Source organism: Cyclopterus lumpus, chromosome 13, assembly GCF_009769545.1.
Source record: "Cyclopterus lumpus isolate fCycLum1 chromosome 13, fCycLum1.pri, whole genome shotgun sequence".
NCBI lineage: Eukaryota > Metazoa > Chordata > Actinopteri > Perciformes > Cyclopteridae > Cyclopterus > Cyclopterus lumpus.
In genome coordinates, this window is record NC_046978.1 from 930,017 (window position 1) to 945,541 (window position 15,525).

Here is a 15,525-nt window from a genome sequence, read left to right on the forward strand (position 1 = left end):
AAAATAGACGAAACAAACAAAAACATGAAATTTGATATAACAATACTTTGTTATTAAACATATGCAACAGAAACAAGGAGCAGCCCTCATTCTAAAATCTGTAACTGATTTTTTATGTTTTATTAAAAATTATGAATTTCCTGTCGCTCGACTAATTCCCTAATCGTTTCACCACTCCATACCACTCAGAGGCATTAATGATGAGCTACAGCAGCACTTTTTCATTTACTTCTTTGTCATGTGTTTTCTTCATTCACTTTTATTACTGGCCCATAACCCAAATCTCGTAAAAGTAAATGTTAAATTGTCTTACCTTTCTTGCATCGACCATTATCGAACATCTCTAAAAAGCTGAAATATAAACAGCAGAGGGGTTATGAGAGATGGAGAAACCGAGAGGTGCAGGAATAGGCTGATTGACTAGAGACAGGAAGTAAATGTAGGGTGAAAGAGATTAAGAGGCTAGCAGCTGTGGATGGCACGTCTAAAAAGTGTGAAGAAGTTCAAAAGTCACAACAAACATCGAATTTACCTCGAGAGTCATAAACAGGAGCAGTCAACCGTCCTCACACACCCCCACACACCTCGCCTCCACCTCCACATACACAAACATCTTGCATAAATACAGCTTCTGCATCGCCAAAGCAATCCCACCTCCTCTCACGCTTCAAATATTATTTTTATCAAAGTCGATGCACTGAAAAGACGAAGATCAATAGAACATTATCTGTAAGGTTGAACGGGTCTAGATTAATGTCAGTACACTTGAAATGTAGTCCAACAAACTTACAGTGATGATACTCGTCAAACGCTTGCCAAGTACACAACTCTGAGCTGATAGAAGCAGTGTATTGACACTGCTTCTATCAGTATTATTCTTAGTTTCTGTATTTTGCAGTGCTTTGACAAAGCCTCACCAGAATGACTTGCTGTAATTCTTGTTTTCTTGGCTCTCAATCCAAACCTACAATATGAAGATGCTGCCGTCTACTCCTCTTCACCTCATCTGGATTCTTAAACATTTGTAGACGCGGACATAACCTGATCATTTATTCTCCTGTCCTGGAATCCAGGCTAATGAAAATACTTCAAAGGAGCGCCCTTTAGTCTATTTTTTGGTCAAAAGTTTAAGAACCCAGATCCTGTCATGACGAATAAATCAAAGATGAATCATGGAACAGAGGTTATTGATTCTGCACAGATGTAACCCCCAACTCCTGTCTTCCTTTTGGAAGTGAATAACAAAATGAGAAGACAAATATGGAAGCAACACCGAATGTGCATGTTTTTTAAAATTCTGTGGAGACGTTTGTCCTCCAAATGTAAAGGTCAAATTTGTTCAGCTCTTGGGTGAAGATCAGGGTTGAGGGTCTGGAACACCTGTTCAGCATGAACTTCTCTGATAAGCCAGTAGCTTTAGTCTGAGCTTCCTGGTCTAGATTAGTCTCAGTGATTGGTAGGTTCACTCACAGCAAGCGGGTCTTGGCTGAAAGCTGCCACGCTGTTCCGCATCTCATTCTCACTGCCACGCAGCGGTATCAGTGACACTTTACCGTGGCGCGTATCCGGCAACACGCGGCTCACTCGTGTCTGCTGGACTCCGTCCTGAGGCCACACATTGCCATCGTACTTTAATGAAGAGTGGACACGAACACAGGGAGAGGTGAAGAGAGGGAGCAAGAGGAGAGTTTACATTAATGCAATCCCATCACCAGGTTATGGGAAATATTCATGTAACATGAGCATCTTATGTGTCATTTGAATTGTCCTGTTGAAGTATGCTCCAAATTTGCAGTGAGATCACCAACGCTAAGGGCCACTGTCTGTTTTTTACAAGCCTTAAAGATTATTGGCCAGTGGAAACAAATTATGAATTATTGCAAATGGCAGATTTACAGAATATCCGTAAATTAGGTGAATTAAAGCCTGTGAATATAGAGTGTGTGTTCGTACCTGGATACTTAGAAAAGTGGCATACCACTCCCTCATTTCTGACTGGGAGTCACAGCAGAGATACCTGCAAATAAATAGATGACTGTTAAAGTGAGGCAAGAGGGGTGTGTGTGTGTGTGTGTGTGTGTGTGTGTGTGTGTGTGAGAGAGTGGGTGTCAAGAAGTCAGCGAGAGACATTTGGAGAGAGAACCAGAAGACAGTGAAAGATAAACAAAAATTGACACATCCTCACTTAAGCACCCGGTGGTAGCGCCACGAGCATAAACAATGAGTGTGATTCCTAAATTAAACTCCCAACAAAGAAAAAACTCTGATTAGGACCTTCAGCTGTGGGTGTGCGTGCCTGTGTCAGTGAAAAGTGTATTTGTGTCGCTGTAATGTCTGTGTGTGCGTGCATATCTTATGCCACTCACATAGCCCCCCGAGTCATCAGCGATGCTGTGGTGATGATTAAATAGGCTATATTTATACAATGATTATTGTTACGAGCAGATTTAGACTACAACAATTATTGCCCTTCACTGAGACACAACAACAAACTGATACAGACATGAGAACTAAATAGGATACAGCGTAGTGTGCATAGCAAACACACATGTATCTACAGTCAAGAGCTTAGGCACACATGCTAATAGCACACACACACACACACACACACACACACACACACACACACACACACACACACACACACACAGAAGAATAACTGATGCTAATTATCATCTTTTCAGGTTTTTATAAAAGGCACAGAATAAAATTTACATAATATTCTGAAAATTGAAGTAGCTGAAGTGCAGTGACTGCAAGAATGTGAGAGAGCTTTGAGGGGATAGAAGCAATAACAGGATAAAACTAAGCGACATTAAGTGCAGGTGGGTAAGTAAGATTAGGAGAGAGAGCCACTTGGGCACATCCTCATCCAATACTTTTTCCATAATTTGACTTTCAGCCTTATCTCCAACCACTCTTCTCTCCTCACTAAGTTTTCATTTATCTGGAGGCGATGCAGAATTTCTTACTTGGTGTACAGTTTCTCCCCTTCACTGTGACACGTTGCCTCTCTACTTTCCACTTTCTCCCCCTGACTTCTTTATCTTTCTTCCACACCCCTTCCCTCTCTCCGTTTCTTCCTCTCTGGTGTGTGTTTTTTTGCTGTGACCAACATGGTGATGGAGCGTGACCAAGAAATGATGCTGCCTACGGCGAGACGAGAACAGCACTCCCAGTACAACGGTGCTGATTCCCACCGCTGTTGACAGAGCAGAGGCCCACTGCAACGTGAACGCACGGACAAACACTGGGCATGCAACATATTCAACTGATGTACTCTCTCACTCACACTCACAGGTGTACACGTGTTTCCCTCCTGGGTGGAACCGACCTTTCACACCCCTCCTTCTCCAAACACTCACGCAGGGACCTGATCCGTTTTTACCACCTGCAGCGAAACTGCTAGCTTTTTCTAACATTGGTTATGTTTTCATGCACATCAAAAATGTAATTATACTGCCACTAAGGGAAACATTGAAGTGCCTGCTAAAGATAAGGACAGCAGACGTGTCAAAACGACTGCATACGTTTGCACTGAAGGCTGCTTTCTACTGCAAAAAGATAAACAGCTACAGTATTGTGTTGTATGATGCTTTAAGTAGCACGGCAGGAACTCAATTATTTTTAAAAGATTTTAAAAACTCATAATCTTCAGTTCTATTGTCCCTACTGAGTGACACTACATGGTAAAACAGTAAAATGAAAGTAAAAAGCTGGTAATAAACTATGTGTGCTTGTTGAAACTGACAACATGAGCAGGACTGGCCTGAGCTATGAGTACTATTGTCTGTGTAATGTATATAAAAAGGTCGAAATGTAGTACATACAGATCTGGACATTTACTCACCACTGCTGTCTCTTTTGCTTCTCTTGTTTCTTACTCTCATACACGACTGTCAGTCCCCAACTAGAAACCCAAAGGCCGAAAGATGAAATTAGTTCAAAGGCAGTACAACTAAAAACAGCTCAGCGATTCATGGGCTCAGTCTGGCCCCTGGTGGTCATTCTGTTTACCAGTCACCATGAGCTATTGTATTCTTTATTTTTATATTCATTCATTTGCATTATTCAATGGATGCTTAATTTAGGTATATAAATAACATGTGTAGCTTATCTTCATCATCAGTGGTTTGATACAGTATAGAGATTAATAAACAAAGTCTACAACAAAAAACACATTATTATTTGAATTTGACCAAAGAAAATAGTTCTAATAAAAAAAACAAAAAAGTTTGTACTCTTGAATGCTATAGAAGTGGTGACTATTAAGCATTCCTTTTCTGCCAATAAGTATAAACTGTAAATCAGGCTTGTACCTTTCAGCAAGAAGAGTATATTCCTAATATTCATTTTAAGATGATCACACTTTATACGCTCTGCGGAAAAAGACTGCTTTGCAAGTCAGTAATCGTGAGGAGGACAGAAACACTGCATGTACTCACCATGTAGGAGGACGGACTTTCTTTTTAATACCCATGTAGACCTTTAGGTTTTTCACTGGCCAATCACGTTCTGGACAGTTACTCTGCCAGACAGAGAAAGACATAGTGAAGAGCCCGTGAAGGAGTGGGACAAGAAAATTAGAAAGTCACATTTGTTCAGATTAAATCTGTCAATCTTACTCTGACTTCCTTGTACATTCTGAGAGAGTCGGAATTGAGGATGAAATATCGGTCGTGGAAAATTCCAGAGGAGCGTCCCAATCCCAAGATGCTTCGCTCTTCTCCGAATTTCATCATCCCGTGTTTGGATGCATCCACTTTACTGGCTGGAGGGCAGATTATTAAGAATAAAGTGACGTGGATGACGAACAATGCAGTGATTTAGAAAGGCCGTTGGTTTGTGCGTTTACCCAGGTAGACCATCATCGCCTCCATAGCGAGGTGTTTCTTGATGAGCAGATGGGAGTCGGTGCCAATGGAGTGCAGGATGGGTAAGACTCGCTCCTGATAGTGCAGTGGACGTTCTGAAGGTAGCAGAGCGACACACAACGCACGGTCATAGCAAAGAATTTTAAGAACAATCAAATCATTGACCTGATCATTTTAAACAGCTCTTGAGCTTTTGACGCCGTTATTGTCAAAGCGCAATGATATTAGGCTGTGTTTTTGGGTTTCTACTTCGGTGGACAAAGGAATGCAGATTTGGCATACAGTGTCGTCACGTTTCATTCTTTGCAAGTAGTTTGTGCTTTGACGCACGCCTTCATACCCAACTCAAAAATAGCTTTGTTATTGTAATAGAAAAGTGACGTCAGAGAGAATCCCCTCCAGCTAGTCACCCGTACACTTTCTAATACCCTTCTTTTTCCCTCCATCATTCTTCCTTCTCTTCCTGTAATCAGCATATTGGTTTACTGGCCAGTGATGGGAAACCTGCCAAATCAGTCGTGAGTTACTGGCATTAGATAAGCCATCTACAGGCTTGTGGGCGGGGAACCAGATGTCCTACATACCAGACCAACCACAGCAGAGTCATATTGTTGAGAATGATCTCCTTGCCTCTGGGGCTTGGTGTCACTTGGAGTAGGTCATGCTGCGTTTTGAGTGGAGGGCACTTCACAAGCTTCGCGTCATTGTTTTTGGTTTGCTGCTGGCCTTTCTTTTGTATTTTTCATGTTATTTTTACATGCAAACTCATGTTGATTTCCTAACCACAAGAGCCCATCTGTAAATGAGGCAAAGCCTTATCTGCATCGACATCAAAAACACAAAAAAAGATTTTTGACAAAGGTTGTCCCTCCGCCCTCTGTCCTCCAATCCATCTCACCCATTTCCTCCTTGTCGCTGACCTCCCAGCAGTTCCAGTACTCTTTGCCTTTAACCTGGATGTTACGCCGGTCCAGGATCTCACAGGTCAGCTCTGCTGCCGTCATAGAACCAGGGATCTGAGGGAAGAAGTAACGCAGTCACTCCAGAGTGTTTCTCTCTTAATCAAAGGGCAACATTATGGCTGTCTACTAATTGATCATAAATTGGAGGTGTGTGGCCGTTGTTTATTATTAGCATTATACACCCTAAAAACTATAAAGGACATGTGATGTGCTGTATGCAAATACTCCAGCACATGCCCACAAATTGGAGATGCCTCCAAAAAAAAGCCTGTCAGAAGAAGAACCACAGCAGCTGTGAAAGTGAGGTAGTTAACTAAACATGAAGTACTGTGTAATGTAAGCCATTCAGAAGCTCAACACACGCAAAATCATCCCTATAGTCTTAACTTGTATCAATGGACCAATAGTATTTCCTTAGACTCAATATTTAATAATCCAATTACAACAATTTGTAGACTGTGTAAACAAAATATTTTTTTCTTATATATTGGTACAGTAAGAGTGCTCTCGACCATTTGTACAAATGTCTCTGACCTCAGAGAGGACCAAGAGAAAGAAAACATTGGTGAATCCCAGATATCAACGGGTAGTAACAAAATAAGAACAAATCATGGATACGAAAACAAATATGAGGACATTTGGTTTTATATCGTTTCCTGCATGAGGCCTGTTGTTTCATTTGGTGAAGTCCAGGTCACCTTGACATGTTGCTCTGCTGTGTCCTTCTTTTCCTCCAGGTACACTGTACAGATGAAGTGCCCTCCAGGTTCAGTACTCTGAAACACACACACACACACACACACACACACACACACACACACACACACACACACACACACACACACACACACACACACACACACACACACACACACACACACACACACACACACACACACACACACACACACACACACACACACACACACACACACACACACACACACACACACATTAGGATAACAAATAATAGAATGCATAGATGCCCAACTGCAGCAAACAGGAGAGTGTTTTGTGCAAGTGTGTGTGACTCACGGGAAACTTTGTATTGAGTTTCTCTCGCACTTTGATGATAACAGTGATCTCTTTCAGCTGCTTCTGTAGCTGCTGTTCATCCACCTGCAAACACGCATGAACACGATCATTCGCTCACACGAACAATAACTCAACCATTAACTGACATAATACTTTAAATACAGCATCATGCCAATCTTTAGATCTCTGGCTGAAATCCCCACCAGCATTACAACCCTCTTTGTTTACTCATTGTAGGCTTTCTGTGGATGGGTGGTTAGTTACTTTTGACAATGGCTGCAGGGATTTCATTCTAAGCTCATGAGAGGCATTCCCATCATTATGTATTTCCTCAATCTTACCCTAACTTTCCTCTAGTTTTCTCATCTACTTCTCTAAAAAAGTGTTATAAGAAGATAATATTATCAACAACAAAGTAATTTAATGATTATAATACAATATAACAAAAAAGGAGAGACTGTCATCTGTTTTTGAAGGTTTTCTGCTTTTTTGGAGCTTAATCTTGCAACCAATATAAGATAGCATGCTCTTTGAGATCTCAACTTGTTCAAACTTTGCACTGTGTTGGGTTTGCCATTTACTGATGTCATCAATTTAGATAAATGAATCGGTTTCGAGAACAATATAGTTTTACCCTCCTGTCATCCCTCTGTCTAACAGTGAGCAGTGAGTCTGACCTCAAAGATGAACGTGTAGTGCTGTATGAGGTCCTCTATTGCGCGGCTAGCATTTACGTCCTTCCCATCGCTCTGGAACAGTGTGGGACCGAATACTATAGCCAGGTTATGGAGGTTCATCTGGTTCAGCTCAGAAAAACGCTGCACGCTAAAGAAAATTCAGGGAAATTATACATGGGTATATGCATAAAGACATGCACAGAGATACAATATATTTTAAATGTGTGTGTTTCTCACCAATAGAGGTGGTTGATAAGGGCTTGTAGTGTAGCCTTGTTGACACAAGGCAGTCTGTTCAACAGCAGCTGGAACTGGGAGATTTTCTTGCTTATATCCTGAATAGCTGCAGTAAGAAACAGAACGGAAAAGAGAAGTGTCAGGAAGTGATGGGAAAAGATGGAAAGCAGAGGATGAAGGTGTAAGAGAGCAAGAGGGAGATGGATAGAGATGACATTATTACACAATGCAGCAAGAGAGGAAGAAAAAAACAAGATTCCACCAAAGTTCAAAGTGACACTCTCCTGATATACATACTGTCTGCTCTGACACAAAAGCCACATTTGTGAACTGACATGGGAAGAAGTTCAGGTGTTTGTATGGAGTTCTTTATGAAAACAGAAGGTGTCAGAAAGGTAATACCTGAGACCTAGCTGCAGCATCTCCAGCAAATCTGATCTAGCAACTGAAATCATTCTGCTTACATTATGTTTCCTGAGTAGCTTAAATAGTTTGCAGTTCTCCAAACTTTCTGGAAGTGAAACTTCTCATGCTGCACCAATACAACGTTAAGTAGAAAATAGTCTCTTAAACTGTCCAGGGCGAGGACATTTTCCATTTTATTCACCTCCATTGTATTGGAATGGCAGCAGAAGTCTCACAGTATCTCCAAAACCCACATACAAAATATACAATCCACCTGGATATCCATGGTTTTATGGAAGAATAGAAAAAAAAATGGAAACATCTGTGAACCATCACATCCTCAAATCCCAGCGTGACTAGGCTGCAGGGCACAACAACAGTCTTGTGCATCTTACCAGCAGCACTGAGCCAGGAGCTGGCATCCTCTGATGTGAACAGTCCTTCATCCAACTCCCTGAAGAAGCGTTTGAGCATGGTGGTGACGTCGTCCACCTGGTGCTCTCCTTCTCTCAGATGGAGACTGCGAGCATCCTGACGGAATCTATCACACAGCGCTTTCACGCGGGAGTTCACACCGCTCTTACGATATATCCCCTCAGAGGCTAACCCTAGAAAAGAATAAGCATACACAAGATAATGTTACAATCACAGGGTATGTATATACTGTACCACTCAGAAAAGACATACTGTAACACCATTGTAGGATTAAAAATCAACTTAAAACAGAAAAAAACATATGGCCATTACAGATTCAGAAATATCTCATATGAATTAAATAAAATAATTTGTATAAAAGTTTAAAACACCAGTTATTTTAACTCAAAACTAGACCTAATTTGGCAAAACGCTGCTGATGCATTGGTTTCTGAAGGCTGAAACTTAAAAAGCATGTTGCCGTACTGGTGTAAATGTGACATAAATGTCCGGCACGCATATCTGTGTGTTCTTTTCCTTTGTATGTCAACACAGTGTGTGATAGAAGAAAATGCTGTGACTCTGTAAATGCATTACACTGTGTCCGTCTCTCACCGCACTGCGTGATGTAGCCGATGCAGCTATGTACTATGACGGGTATGTCTGTCTCTGTCAGCTGCTGCTGGCTCAGTGTGTCTCCTCCACTCCCCGCTGCCGCCTGGATGGCGCCACACCAGCCGGAAAAATCCAACTTCCTCTCTCCCTCTATGTACAGAGTTCTGAATAAAGAGAGAGACCGAAGGGAGAAGAGCAGGGGTAAAAAGAGAAAATGGCATTCAGCAAGTGAAGAGGAAATGGTAAAAATGCAAGAGAGTAAAAAGACCTGAAATGATTCAGTATAAATGATTCAGTGTAACATTTAAATGAAAAATAGATCTGCATTACTAGACTGACTGTACACTGTATACAGTGGCTTTACATTGTGTGACCAGGGTTAGGGTGCACCATTCTAAAAACCTCCTCTCTCTCACCTGCCTCTCTCCACCAGAACCAGCACCTCGTTGTCTTGTTGAATCGCTGTAAAAACATAAATTGATGGTAATCTTATTATTTCAGTTAGACATACTTTTAAACCGAGTAAGCTTCACAAGTACGTCTGTCCTTCAAACTTCTATATTTCATACTCCGATGTGTTTATTTCTGGTTTATTTCTAAATGACTGTTCTGTCAATCATCACTCTGTGTGTATACATATACAGTTAGAAATACAGTTTGTGTATATGTGTCTTACTCACAGAGTTCATTCAGTTTGCGGAGGTGGATCTCCTCTTCCTGGCTGTCCTCCAGGTGAGCGTGAAGTGTGGAGCCCACCAGAGCAAACCAGCCAACCTTGGATGTTTGTAGGTTCAAGCCGTCTTTACATTTCAGCCGCCCAATCCGCTCAAAAGCCAACTGCAGTAGCGGCTCTGCACTGGCCGGGATAAAGCTCTACAAATAAAAATGGGGGCATTATGGCTTTTTAATACATTGCAGATTCATCATTGTTTGCTTTCTCTTTTGATGACGATTACCCACTTCAGTCTGTGCATAACTGTACCCCTCTCAAAAAACCGATACTAATTCAATTGTTAGGAAGGTTAAAGCTCTGGTACAGTATTTTAATGGTTGCAAGGGGGATTGCTGTTTTGAGGCTAGACCTGCAGGAGCCATGGACGTGTAGAAGGACAATCTACCATCCTGGCATTTATGTTTCTTGTGATGCTCGGTTTTACTGAGCATCAGCCAGAAGATGCTATTTGTCTTAATCTTTATAGTTTTAAATTTCCGATGCAGCATCACTTTAGTGTAAATTCAATTGTTTTTACAATAATTGCAGGATATTGTGTTCAATCACTTTGCAACATCCACTTTCAGCAGTTTCTGCACAGCAAAAGGTCAAAGTAACTGTTGCTGCACATCATCATGCTGCTGACAATGACAATGATGTAAAGAGTGCTGTTCGGAAAGGAAAATAAGTGACACAGGAAACAAGTCAGCATTAGCTGGCCCTGTCCGGAACACTAGGCAGCATTTCCCATCTCAGCTTAGCTGGAACTGCACACAATCCACTTATCAGAGCTCTCCAATTTCACAACAGAAAAATACCCTCTGGATGGGTCCACCTGAGGAGAAAGTAAAAGGATTTGTGTTTGTGTGTCTAGACCCCAATAGGTATTTGGTGGTTACCTTGGCAATAGACTTGACCCATTCCTTGTGGCTGTCTGGGTCATCAGTGCCAAACAGATAGAGACGCTCTGACTCTGAGTAAAGTTCAAAGGTGTGCTCATACCTGAGTGTTAAGAAAAGAGGTTAGGAGGAAGAGAGTGAAACAAAATGGGAGGGAATAAGGATAATATTTGTAATCAAAAAGCTATCTTCATGGTCATGACATGCATTGTAAATGTTTTCCTTGAACGGCTGACTGAAAAATAAAACAGATTCAGTTTTAGCTCTATATAGTCTTTCTATTTTTTAATAGCGATAGTAATTTAACCTGTATCGGATATGGATCAGTTTGTGTGTGTGCGTGCGTGTGTATACCCGTGTCTCTCAGGCGCGTCAACAGCCAAGCAGACGATCTCTGAAGCCTTCAAAGCACCGTTAGGGTTTGAGTTTTTGTCGCTCTCATAGTAGCTGAAGGTGCCATCGTTCACAGTGCACCAACGACGACTGAACTCTACATGAAGGGACAAATAAGGATTGACAAAACATAATATTAATATAGTAACATAAATGGCATCCGTAGACACTGTAGTCTTGTATGTTGACAACATTTTGTCCCTAAATGTGTAGACAACTACTGACTTTGTTGAAAAAGAGGCTTTACAAATACACAGCGTCTTGAGTATTAGTGTTCTTTGTTACTGTGGGGTTTAAGTAAGTGTTATTTGGTTGACGTGAATACCCTCTTTGGCCTTGCGCTCTGTAATAGCCCGAGCCATGGATGCAGTCTTGAACAGGAAGCCATTGTGAGACACACAAGGTGGTGCTGAGTAATGGCGCGGCTCCATGCTTTCAATCACTTCTGACCGCGGGAGCTCTGAAGGAGAACAAATAACAAAAGTAAAATAATCTGCTTGTGTAAAAACATACCGGCTGTACTCTCTTGGGAGTCGATCTGATATAGAAGAAGTGCATCTGGTAAAGATAAGTGGAAAACAAAAACACTTCTGAGCACAGTATGAACCGAATGTGTGTTCTGTAACATTTAGGAATGTTAAAAAATGCTGATGGTACAATCGTGGCACTTCAAAGAAAGTGAAAGGAAGATGCACTGAATTCACAATACGTTTGACAGTTTTATTGTAATGTAGACAATTAATATAAACACTATCAGGCTTTTAATAAAGAGGGCATGGATCCAACCCAGATAGATTGACAAATTATCTGATGAATGTAAAACAAAGGTGCTTTTATGTAACCCTGTGCATGTCCAGTCTTACCGTACCTGTGTTGAGATTGTGACTTATTAACTCAGCCTGTAAGAGTTGCGAGTGTGCGTTGGCCAGGGAGAGAGCAGTGGGCCAACTTGCCATACCAGTTGAACAATTCACATTTGCACCGCAGAAAACTAGGCTTAACGTTTCCAGCACATCGCTGCACTGCACATTTATACAAAGAGCCTATGGAAAAGGGGAGAGTGAGAGAAAATCAAAACACAATTAAATCCTCATGTACAAACATAACAGACGGAGACAGTGATGTGTTGCTTTTTACAGAATGCTCCCCTCTGATTTACGTCAAATACTAGACGTAAAGATACCATTTGAGCTAACCCTAGCACAGCAAGTACAATTAGCATATTTATTTGGATTGAATAGAATGACAAAATCTGAAATTGCCTTTTAAAGTTAACCTATTTTACTTGCTGACCTAGTGAATCTTAACCTGGTAAGTTCTTATTGCAATACTATTAAGTACCGCTCTGGTTGGGAAAAAGCAACATGGTAGGAGATGCAGTACAAATGTGGCAGAGAAATAAAGAGATACAATGAGTAAGAAAGATACTGAACTGATAATAAACTGATGACTTTTGTAATGTGGTTGTGCAGCTGCTGACCAGCTTTTAATCATGTCATAGAACTCTGTCAGCTTTGTTTATGAGGGAAACAGCCGGGGTCAAACTCAGTGTGTGTGTGTGTGTGTGTGTGTGTGTGTGTGTGTGTGTGTGTGTGTGTGTTAAAACCTCCAGCAGGCCCTCTACTGATCCACAACACCAACAGTGTAATAAGCATCCTTGCTCTACATGGGCGCGTACCTGTCAACACTGCTGTGCCTTTACCAAGTGGAAGTTAATGCAGTGTCTTTTTTGTTATTGTTGAGAAAACAAATATACTGTACTGTCAATAAATAAAAAAACTAATTATTTTGGGATTTATAGGACCTGTGGTGGTTATTATTCTCAATTGTTTGAAGTATTGTGCCAATTGCTGAGTCCACTCTAAATCTACTATATGCACATGTATTCAAGATTGAATAACAAAGAAGCCTGCAGCCATTTTATAATGATTAGTCTGCAAGTCCCCATGAACCTTTTGCTTCTTTTCAAAAGGAGCACAAGTGAAGTGAACACAAAGCTAACTGGTCTGATAACTTGTACTGGTCTTGTGGGTCTGCACAATTAATGTTGAATTACTACTCGTACTGAAGTGCTACATTTGTTGATATTTCACAGAAGGAACTACTGAGGTATTTACAATATTTCCATTACATCTAAGCAGACTAATTACAACCTTTGAATGTGCAACATGAAGTCATGTGACCAAAAACAAAGATTAAGATGGAAATGCACACAGATTTGGTGGGAAATAAGATGTAGTGTTTTTACAGCTGAGGACACACACACACACACACACACACACACACACACACACACACACACACTCACACACATTCCACAGCAGTCTGTCACACACACACCCACAGACAGAACCCCTCCTCTACTTAAGCACTGTTGAGCCTACACCGTCTATGCACACATAAACAAACCAATTAACAAAGATTCAAATTGCACAAGATATCCCTGCAAAAGACGTGGAAACAAACATAATTTCTCTGCCACGCAACAGTGAAGACATCTGCGCAAAAAGGTAGCCAGCGTTCTGGAGAGGAACACATCCATGTACGTGTCCAACAGCCTTATATGGATCACATGAGTGCCACCATAGACATTGCAGGGAATCAATGTTATTTTACGCTGCAATTTAGTGGCTTCAATAGTCATAGTTTTCATTAGCTTCTTGTTTTTTGTACATATTGAGCAAAATAATGAATGTATGTTCAAGTACATTTGAACATACATTCTTTATGGCTAAAAATGCTAGTGAACGATTTAAAAGCTGATATATTGTGCAGACAAACTGAATAAGGCAAGGAATATACTTAATTAATTAATACACTATAAAGAAAAGCAGTTTGACGATAGATATTGAAATTATTACATAAGTAAATAATGTTTATAGCAAGGCAAAACTGAACAGATATTTAAAGAGGGATTTCTGACTTTCCACTTGCATGACACAGAGGCATACTGGGAAGAAGTCATTGAAATATATTAACTAACGTCTTTTTTTCAATAAATTTGTCTAAATATTAAAATGTACTTACATCAGATATTAGACAGTATTAAAAAACATAGCTGTAAGACATTATATTGTAGCATAAAGGAAGTTGAAAGGGGAAACAATGAAGTGCTCCCTTTTAAAACCTTGGAATAGGAGTAGATTAGGGATGCACCAATCCAATACTATTGATATTGGATATCGGGCCGATACTGACTTTGATGATAGAATCGAGAAGCGATCACAAATGGGCCAATCTATTCAATTTATGTGTATATTTATGTCTGATTACACATGCACATAACATTGTGTGCATGTGTGATCAGCATCAGCAGCATTCCAGTAGACTGCATAGCTGGGGGAGGTAACAACAAACCGAGGTGAGAAAGATTTAATTCAGTCTGAATACCTACACCATGAGACAGTCGGAAAAGTACATGAGTGCCAGTAAGTTTGCAGCACCATCTTGGATCAACGGGAAACCATGTGCTAGACAGAGTGCTGACCTGGGGTTGTCTTTGATTCGTTTTCAGCTTGATATGGAATCACATTTTCTCTTTTCCTTTGCCAGAAACATAATTTATTGCATCTCTTTCATTATTCCATTTACTTCTTGCAGTCTGTTGCTTCACTTTCCTGCAAGTTACTTTTTCCTCACGAGAATGAACTGAATTAACCTGGTCATCTTGTTTAGCTTTACTGGATGCCACCACTAGCCACAAAAGTCAACAATTCAGATCTAACAATAGCCACAAAGCTACAAGCCGAGCCAATTCATGATGTTCTGTAAGTGGACGACAAGCACAATTCAGTTAAAAAACAAATACATTGTGATGTTTTGTGATGACACGTACCTAAGCCTGATAAAACTGTGTGTGTTCCAGTAAAAATGAACATATCGATCAATCTGTCCCATATGGACATACATGTGAAGACCATGTTGTATATAGGTCAGTGTCCTTTAATATATCAATAGCCAACTGTGTGTCTTATGACAGAGTTGCACCAATCAGAACCTCACGCTCTCCAAGATCTGCTCAGGGAGTAATGAACGAATGGACGGAAGGACGCACGAGAGAGAGAGAGAGAGAAAAGAGAAGGAATCTTACAAAATCTCCCAAGAGAGAGATTTTATCAGGGTGTGTCTAAAAACACAGGCCTCCATCTGGCCTCTGCAGTTATATTGGACATAAATGGAGGAAAAGAAAGATGTGAGACACAGAAAGAAGAAAATATTGTGAAAGGAAGATGAAAGCCTTTTAGTAGGGCACATTAATTAGAGACTAATTGTACTTGGCTACAAACTGAATATAACACACAC

At 40.7% G+C, this 15,525-nt stretch overlaps 1 protein-coding gene across 12 annotated transcripts in view; it reads right to left on the reverse strand.

Annotated features, from left to right (window-relative positions):
- The window catches only part of LOC117741308 (arf-GAP with Rho-GAP domain, ANK repeat and PH domain-containing protein 1-like), a 46,251-nt gene that overhangs the window by 2,072 nt on the left and 28,654 nt on the right, over positions 1-15,525 (reverse strand). For 4 of the 12 annotated variants that reach the window (XM_034548270.1, XM_034548263.1, XM_034548265.1 and 1 more), the window contains exons 14-32: positions 12,092-12,266; positions 11,549-11,683; positions 11,185-11,320; positions 10,831-10,933; positions 9,900-10,092; positions 9,636-9,681; positions 9,220-9,383; positions 8,586-8,798; positions 7,786-7,891; positions 7,549-7,696; positions 6,872-6,955; positions 6,535-6,612; positions 5,773-5,890; positions 4,856-4,969; positions 4,626-4,771; positions 4,446-4,528; positions 3,851-3,910; positions 3,293-3,402; positions 2,701-3,202 (exon numbers count right to left, since the gene is read on the reverse strand). In XM_034548270.1, coding sequence (XP_034404161.1) covers positions 3,015-3,202; positions 3,293-3,402; positions 3,851-3,910; positions 4,446-4,528; positions 4,626-4,771; positions 4,856-4,969; positions 5,773-5,890; positions 6,535-6,612; positions 6,872-6,955; positions 7,549-7,696; positions 7,786-7,891; positions 8,586-8,798; positions 9,220-9,383; positions 9,636-9,681; positions 9,900-10,092; positions 10,831-10,933; positions 11,185-11,320; positions 11,549-11,683; positions 12,092-12,266 — 2,400 coding nt within the window. In that variant the 3' untranslated portion in view covers positions 2,701-3,014. Of the gene's footprint in view, positions 1-313; positions 352-532; positions 596-1,470; positions 1,630-1,953; positions 2,018-2,700; positions 3,203-3,292; positions 3,403-3,850; positions 3,911-4,445; positions 4,529-4,625; positions 4,772-4,855; positions 4,970-5,772; positions 5,891-6,534; positions 6,613-6,871; positions 6,956-7,548; positions 7,697-7,785; positions 7,892-8,585; positions 8,799-9,219; positions 9,384-9,635; positions 9,682-9,899; positions 10,093-10,830; positions 10,934-11,184; positions 11,321-11,548; positions 11,684-12,091; positions 12,267-15,525 lie in introns of those variants that run through there. The other 8 variants (XR_004610712.1, XR_004610711.1, XM_034548269.1 and 5 more) reach the window with 8 other exon arrangements.